General features: G+C 64.3%; 1 protein-coding gene across 3 annotated transcripts; it reads right to left on the bottom strand.

Annotated features, from left to right (window-relative positions):
* Nucleotides 1–1067: 1067 nt before the first annotated feature.
* Nucleotides 1068–4559, bottom strand: FUT7 (fucosyltransferase 7). Of its 3 annotated transcripts, none has more exons than XM_087869177.1 (3): nt 3413–4559; nt 2765–2901; nt 1068–2672 (listed from the first exon to the last, which is right to left on the bottom strand). In XM_087869177.1, exons 2-3 carry the CDS (start codon nt 2775–2777, stop codon nt 1657–1659), a joined length of 1029 nt encoding a protein of 342 aa, XP_087725303.1. In that variant the 5' UTR covers nt 2778–2901; nt 3413–4559; the 3' UTR covers nt 1068–1656. The 3 variants fall into 3 exon arrangements, with proteins under 3 accessions (XP_087725303.1, XP_045659707.1, XP_087725302.1); XM_045803751.2 differs by having other exon boundaries at nt 3592–4559; XM_087869176.1 differs by lacking the exon at nt 3413–4559 and having other exon boundaries at nt 2765–3386.
* Between the last annotated feature and the right edge of the window lie 3555 nt (nt 4560–8114).

Genomic DNA, 8114 nt, shown 5'->3' with positions numbered 1-8114 from the left:
CTCAGTGAGCCGCTCATTTCTCTCCCCACATCCGAGAGCGAGTCAGGACCCTGCAGGTGGAGTCTGGAGTGGACTGAATTACGCAGAGGCAGTTTGGTGCCTGGGGCAGTGAGGCTGCAGTATCCCAGGGTGGACAGCAGAGGACAGCAGAGGGCAGGGAGCCCTGGTGGGTGGCTCTGAGGGCTCCCCCCCCCCCCCGCACTTCAGTCTCCTCACTTGCCAATGGGAGGGGCAGGCCACGGGATGTCCAGTGTTGGGGGTGCACATAGGGGTGCACATCGAGGGCTCCCCTAAACTGAATTGCAGGCTTTGGGGGACCACCGCTACCTGCCCCTCCCCAGCTCCTTCTTTACGGTGGGGCAGAGCACAGGGAGCACAGTCCCACATCCTTTCCCTGGTCAGCACGTGGGGCTAGGTCAAGGCAGGAAGTCACTGGCAGGCCTTTCCCACAAGCCACTGTCAAGGCGGAGGGCAGCTTCCTGCCTCCACCTGCTGCCCACCCCCATCTGGGGCAGGGACAAATCCTGACCTCTGCCCCAGGGGAGCAGCCTGTTGGGGCCCCTATCTGCAGCACCAGCTTTTCTTCTCCCTCCCCCCACAGGCAGCCTGCCACAGGGGCTCCCCTGGCTGCGGCAGCGTGCTCGGTATCCCCTGCTGCCCGTGTGGTCACCAACCACCTGGCACAGCGAACGCTACATCACGAACCAGATCCTGCCACACCCCAGACACCCCTGCAGCCCGAAAATGAAATCCCAGGGCCTTCAAGACGAGGCGCCTTTGACACACCCTCCAGCAAGGTTTCAGATCTCAGCACCCCCCTACTCTCCACCCACCCTGGCCTTTTGGGGGTCAGGGAAGGCTCCCCGATGTCATGCCATTCTTTTAGCAGGGACTGAAGAAAGCTGGCAGCCGCAGGCAGAGCAGTGTGGGGGAGGGTTCCTCAAGCACCGGGAGCCCAGAGGCCTTGAGGAGGAGCCCGTGGGATCCCATCAGGACAAGGAGGCCTGTGTGGCAGCGGGGTGAAGAGCCAGGGGAAGGGCAGATAGGCCAAGACTCAGCACACACCATTCTTGTCCTCTTTTTATTGATCGCTGCCCCCCTCCCAGAGCCGACTGCAGGCTGCAAGAAGGCCAACAACCTGGCCTGCTTGTCACGGCGTCCCCAGGGCCTGGCTCCAGCACGGTGGAGGGTGTGCGTGATGTACCAGGGCCGCCCAAGCCAAGGGAGCTCGGTGACAGAGGAGGTCTGAGGGCCCAGCGTTTCCCCCAGAGACTGCGGGAGGGCCCTGCCTCTGGCCTCCCCCAGCCTGCGTCTGGGACAAGGATCGACCCCGGGTTTTATCAAGGTGGGGAGGGAGGTCCTTGGAGGTCCTCGGGAGCCGCTATCTTTGATCAACTAGCCACAGGCACCCCCACTAACTCCCCACTCTCACCTTCACCCCCGAATGCCTGCTCCGATGCCCAGCAACCTCCTTCTCCAAGCAGCCTGCTAGGACCAGCCCATTCCCCCCTTACCCTCGCTTTCCAGCCTCCCACCCCAACGTCTACACTAACCTGATGGGGGCCCATGGGGGCCGGATGCCCCGTGGTTTGATTTCAACACCCAGCCTTCCACCCACAGCCACCCTCCTCTGCCTCCCCCTCTTCTGGCCAGAGCTCAGTCTTGGAACCAGCCCTTGAGGTCCTCGTAGACCTGGCCTCGAGGCAGGTAGGGGTATCGGGTGCAGATGGCACAGAAGCGCTCCCTCCAGTCCTCAAAGAGCCGTACGCGGAGCCGGGCTCGCCAGGCCAAGTAGCGCCGATAGCGGCTCTCGTTCATGCCAACCAGGAAAGAGGCCAGCTCTTGGGCCGTGCCGAAGTCGTCCACGTGCACAAAGGCGTCAGCAGGTGCAAAGGCCTCATAGGTGGCCCTCGGGGGCCCCAGCACCACAGGAACAGTCCCGGCTGCCAGCGCATTGCGCCAGAACTTCTCAGTGATGTAGTCTCGGTGCTGCGAGTTCTCGAAAGACAGGTAGAAGAGGTACCGGGCCACGGTGGGCAGCAGGCAGTTGGCACACAGTGGCTTCCGGTTGGCACGGCCGAACACATCCACCTGCAGGTGGGGCGCCAGCTGCCGGTACAGCTGCACGCGCCGCTGCCGCTCCCGGAAGTTGCTGACCACCCAGGCTGCCACCCTCTTCTTGGCCGGCAGCGGTGGCGCGGGCCCCTCGTGAGGCTCCAGCCGGCCGTAGGGCACGAAGATATCGGAGTCTTGCCGGTAGCTCAGCACCCAGTTAAAGATGCCGCCGAGGCGGCTGAGGCCGTGGGTGTGGCTGGGCGACTCCATGGAGGCCCACACCCAGGGCTGCCCACGCGGCCGGCTGGCCAGGGGCAGGCGGGCCTGCTGGGTCTGCAGCTCGCGGTGGTGGAAGACCACAGCATCTGCGCTGGCCAGCAGGCTGTGGTCGGTGCTCAGGTGGCATCGGGCCACACCGTAGCTGATGCAGGTGTTGCTGGGCAGCTCTGGGGGCCGGTCGGTGAAGGGCCAGTGCCAGACGAGGATGACGAGCGTGGGTGGTGGCGCAGGGACTCCCACAGGGGTTGACCCGAGTAGCCACAGGAGCCACAGGGCGGAAAGCAGGGCGGCTCCGGCCAGGGCCCCCAAGGCCCGGAGCCTCTGGGAGGGGCCACACCCTACACAGGACATAGGAGGAGACGCTGTCTTCCCAGGGTCGCCCACGGCCCCATCTTCCCAGCCCACGTCTCCCTGAAGGCCAGACACTCACCAGCCTGGTTCATCTGAGCGCCCAGAGTCAGCTACCCAGATGCCCAAGGATCTCAAATCACAGCAGCCACTAGGCAGAGGCGCCCGCAATCACGGCGGCACCCGCGCTCTGCCGACCTGGAAGCACTGCCCTTTCATCTGCCCGAGACACAGAAAGCAGGCTATCTTCCTGCTCCTGCCCCGCCCCTGCCCCCCGCCTGGGAGGTGACCTTTGGCATCAACCGCCACCCTCACCCCACCTCCCACTCTAATCCTCTAGCTGCTGGGGGTAGAGGGGGCGCCATCCGGAGCCCAATGTCAGGCCCCCCCACTCCTGCTGGGCTCTGAAGCGGCCTGGGGATGAGCAGCTGGGCAGGCAAGACAGGAGACGCCGTCCCAGGTGGAGATGGCCCCTGGACACAAGGACCCAGTCGCTGCCCGCCGCCCGCCTCCCAGGCCCCGGAAGGCAAGGCGCACTTCCCCTGGGGGCGGCGCGGAGCCCCAGGTCAGCACTGCCCCTCCTGCGGTGGCATCACCCACTTCCCCTGCTCAACGCCCGCTCGTGCGGCTCACGGACCCTCGCGCTGCAGGTGCGCTGTGCTCAGCTCTCCGCCAGTAGGCTGAGGTTTCTCCCTTGGCTTCTGAGTGGGCTGCCCCACCCCCAGCTCACCCCCGCCACGGCGAGGACACCTCGTCCTGGAACTCAGATTCCCAGAGCGGGGGTCTCTGTCCCGGGGTCTCAGGAGTGCCAGTCCCCATGAGGCCACTGCACAGGCCCATACAGGGCAGACGCCAGGCTGGACCTGGCCCCAGGGTGGGCTGCAGGGCCACTGTGCTTTCTTTCCTCACCCAAGGACACGTGTCCACAGAAGTCCCATGGTCCTGGCCAGCCTGGGAAGAGCTGCTGATACTGACGGGCAGGGATGTGCGCAGGGGCCTGTCCTTGGGGACTCCAGGGCTCCTCCTCCAGGCCCCACAGCCCAGGATGGGGGTGGCGACAGAGAGGGGGCTTTCCAGACTGGAAAGGGAAGGAGTCATTGTGTCCCTGGTGCGGGCAGGTAGGGGGCTGGCGCCTGCCCCAGGAAAAAAAAGGCAGAAGTCCAGGGGCCTTCTCCTTCCCCCACCCCTACCCTCTGACCAGCCCTGGGGGCCCAGGCTTGGAGGTCAAGTTCCTTCCCCTTCTGCTCCAGTTCCTCTGAGCTGGAGATACGGCAAGTCAGCATGATCAGACTTCCCCGAGCTCTGACCTGCTCCCCACTCAGCCAAGTTGGTGCCCTGTCAGCTTCCTTCCCCCTGGCCGGACGCTTCTGGGTCCTGGATGTGGAGGGCAAGGACTGGCTCTCACGCTCAGCATCTGGACGCCTCCGGGATGCGGGTCGTGGAAGGAAGCGCAAACAGGAACCACAGCCCAGGTCCGCTGCCCCTCGCCATCCTGGGGGGCCTTCCACCACCCCACTGTCCCCCTCCTGCTTCAGTCTTGGGCGCCTGGGCCTGCTGGCATCCTCCAGCTCCAGCCCTCAGTGAGGACCAGACTGTCATCAGGATGGGGCCGGGGAGCTGGCCTTGCAGCCCAGAGGAGACAGGAAAGTGCAGGAGAGCGGGCAGCTCGGCAGGCATCTCCGAGGCTCCCCAGCCCCTGCAAAACCTCCGAGCTGTGCGGTGGGGCTTTCGCAACGTCCACGGAGGGAAGGGAGGCTGCAGGATCTGGCGGAAACCATCTGGTAACCTGTAGTGTGGACGCAGCTGCCAGGCCTGACTCCCTGCTGGTGGGCACCAGGGCCTGACCAGAGCCGGCGGCTGTGGCCAGCCCTTGTCCCTTCGGCTGCCCAATGGTTAGGGAGACGACCACGGTGGCACTGGGCCTTTGGCCCCACTGTGGCATCTCTTCCCTGGCAGGGGGACCACAGAAGAGCCACGCCCTGGCTTCCGGCCTTACTTCAGCCCTCTTCTCCTTGGGGCGGGCACCCTGCAGGTGGTGAAGTATGTGGGAAGGCGCCAATCCCGCTTCTGGCTGCCAGTACCCCTGCCCTTCCTGTTTGCATGGCCAGGCTGTCCGGGGCCCTTGCCACAGGCCTCACCCATACCCACAGACTGCTCCCTTCCTGGGTGGATTTGAAGGAGCCTGCCCCTCCTCTGCCCTGGGTCTGCTGCTCCCCCACCCCGCGGTCACACGCCTGCCAGCTCAGGTTGGCAACCACAGGGCCCCTATCGTGGGAACGTGCTGGCTGGGAAATGGGGCCCTGAGATTTGGCCCAGAAACAGGTCAGAGTGAGAGGCTCTCAGAGGGAAGTGAAGAAGGTGAGACAGCATGAGTCAAAGGGAAAGCGGGGGCCTCATCCTTGTGTCTCACCCCAGGCCCCGTGACTCACTGGGACGCAGGTGGGCACCCATCTCCAGCTCCACAGCCCATGAGCATCTCGGAATCAGGAGCGCACCGTCACTCCCGCAGCCGAGCCCTGAGGCTGCTGCAGGGCCACCCTCCTGGGGGGGCACCCGCTGGAGAAACCACAACCAGATGGAGGCCGGGCCACTGGCCTGCTCACCGCCTCCCCCTTACAGACAAGGGCACCTAGGGCGGTGGTGGGGCAGACCTGGCCTTAGCCCCAGCCTGGTGGTGCCTCAGGGACAGAGGGCCGGAGCCTCGCTGCCCACCCGCCCCAAGGGTGAGCCTGAGCAAGTCCGAGTCCACATGTGTGCCCCGAAGGCCCCCTGCCGGCCGAGCTCCAAAGCCGTCTGGCTCCTGCAGAGGGAGCCGGCACACCCTTTACTGCCAAGGACAAGCTGAGCGGAGGGTTCAGGGACCGCCTCCGGAAGGTGGGTGCAGAGAGGGGCGGGTAGCCGGCGAGCTCCCAGGTTGGGGGTGTAGCACGAGGGCTGTGCGGGGAGTCAGCTGCGGCGGGGGTGGGATGAGCAGCTCTCCTGTCTGGAGCTGCAGAGGACACAGGTGTGGGCCATCAGGGCAGCGCCCGCTCTCCCTGCTCCTTCCCTTCCTGCCCAGGCGGGGGGGGGGGGGCACATTACTTGCTTATCCAGGAGCAGCTGCAGGATCTCTGTGCACGGAGCTGAGTTTGGCTCTGCTCATTGTTCTGCATGACGCGTGCCTGGGGCAAGGGGGGGGCGGCTCACCTGGCGTGGGGGTGTCACTGGGCGACTAGGAATCCAGGACCAGCCCAGCCAGCTACCCAGGCTGACACGAAAGTGTGTCTGACCTGCAGGAGGAGAGCATCACCTCCTGGAGTCTGTAGATGGAAAGGTTCCCACCTCATAGGGTCTTGGCTAAGGGACCACAGCACCCCACATTCTGTGCCCAGCGTGGTCTGACCCCCAGGGTCTCGCAGGCGTGGCGGTGTCCCCAAAGAGATGAGTGTCACCTCAGGGTCTGTGCTGGGCTGTAGGAATGTCACCCTTTGTCATCTATGCTCAGACAGGATGCCAAGCCGGGGAAGGCTGGCTAAGGGGCAGAAGCACAGTGGGCTCTGAGGGCAGAGACGAGATCGGGCTTTTGTACCAAGAAGGTTACTCTTGAGCCGGGGGCCCCAGCATGGCAGCGGGAATGGCAGCAGGGGGCTCTGAAGCTACAGGTGGTGCAGAGAAAGTTAACGGGCCCCTTGCCCAGGATTGCGGTCTCCAGAGTCCCTGTGGAGCTAGGGCTTCCCTGGACCCTAGGCCCCTGCCACAGAGCAGCCCGGTGCACTCTGGGAGAAAGTGTGGTTGTAGTAGTTCAGACAAAAGCAGGGCCAGGCTCTGTGTGAGCTAGCCTGAGGCCAATGGAAGCCCAAGGAAGCAGGTGGGAGCTGCTTAGGGCCCTGTGCCAGGTAAGCCGGCTGAGGGAGACCCCACCGCCTGGAGAAGCCCAAGCCCTGCCCTCCCCTCCCTGGCCCAGACATTCCCGTCCTGTCTCACTGCAGCTGCTCTGGAAGGGGGGCCCTCCTGCCTGAGGCCCCCGAGACTAGGCAGCCAGCGAGGGTCCCGGGGACAGGTTGGGAACCTCTGAGAAGCTAGAAAAGCCCGGGTGCCTGCTCTCTGCCCAGGTCAGGCCCACGGGAAGTGTCAAAGACAAGCGTCTTGACACTCCGCCTGACCCCAGATGTCAAGGGGAACCTCCCGGACCTGGGTATGTGGGTGCCAGTTGGCGAGCCAGACTGCCTGGGCCTCTTGAGTGAGGCTGGGACTCCTCCACGCCCCATTTCCTCCCTGGCTACCTTCCCTGATGGCACAGATAAGTGACGGTGGATGGGCAAGCCTCTCCAGCCTGCCCTCACCTCACACAGGTTCCCAGCTCCCATGCCTCCTGCCATCTCCCACACCAGTGCGCAGAAAGGAAACTGAGGCTCCCAGCTGAGGGCCAGCCCAAGGCCACAGCTCAGGAGTCGGGGTGGAAGGGAGAGACTTCCTAGTCTGGATGGGCCCTGGCCTTAGAGATGTAATGTTTTGGGACAAGCCACTCGCTCCAAGCAGGGGCAAACCCATTTCCCCCAGCCCAGCCCACCGGTTCCTCCTCAGGAACCCATCTGTCCCAAATGGACCTTGTTTTCCCCTCTCAGGGCTGCCCCCATCTATCCAGGGGCCAGAAGTTCAGTATTCTCTGGACACCCACCCCCTAAAAACCACCAAGGGGCTTCTGCATCCAACCTTTTCCCCTCCCCACCCTCAACGGGGCAGACAGGTCCGATCCCTGCACTCCATTCACAGCAGGCCCTGCTGCTCCCTGAGCCCCAGAAGCCCCTCTCCCCACCCCGCCTCTGCACCATTGATCACAGTGCAGCCCCGTGTTCTGAGCCTTCACCTGAAGGTTGTTCTTCCTTTCCACCAGCCTCTTTGCTCCTGGCTGGGTGGCTGGGGGGTGGGCCACCACCCAGCTCCTGACGTTCAGGGTCCCTGCTGCCTCTCCCTCCTCACCCGGCCCACCCTGATCGGCTTGTATGGGGACTGTGCCCTTCAGATCCCTCAGCCCCACATGTGCTGCAGGGGCCTCTGTGGTTCCCATCACAAACCCACACCCAGGGCCTGCATCCTCTTCTTCCCTGACTTCTGGCCCAGGTGGACAGCGGCAGAGATGGAGGTCGGGTGTCCACTGCCCTCACACCCTTGCTCTTTTCAGCATACATGGATGGGACCTTTTGGGGAGTGGTACCAACTCCAGATCAGCCTGGCTCTATACCTCACTCCTCCCCTCCCCTACTTAGACAGAAGTTTCAGTCGGGGTGAGGTCTACAGGAGGAAAAGGGTGGGGGTGATCCTGTGTTGGTAGGAAAATAAAGCCTCTCTTACCCAGCAGGGGGTGAGAGAGCCTTTGCAAGCAGAGCAGGGGCACAGAGATGCACCCCCCCCCCCCATCTCTGAGAGTGTGGGTGGAAGCCCCAGGCCTCCAC

Source organism: Ursus americanus, chromosome 18 (assembly GCF_024610735.1).
Source record: "Ursus americanus isolate L20-20 chromosome 18, mUrsAme1.1.p, whole genome shotgun sequence".
In the NCBI taxonomy this organism is placed as follows: domain Eukaryota; kingdom Metazoa; phylum Chordata; class Mammalia; order Carnivora; family Ursidae; genus Ursus; species Ursus americanus.
The sequence above is the reverse complement of the archived record's forward strand: the minus strand, read 5'-3'. Positions and strand labels throughout refer to the sequence as shown.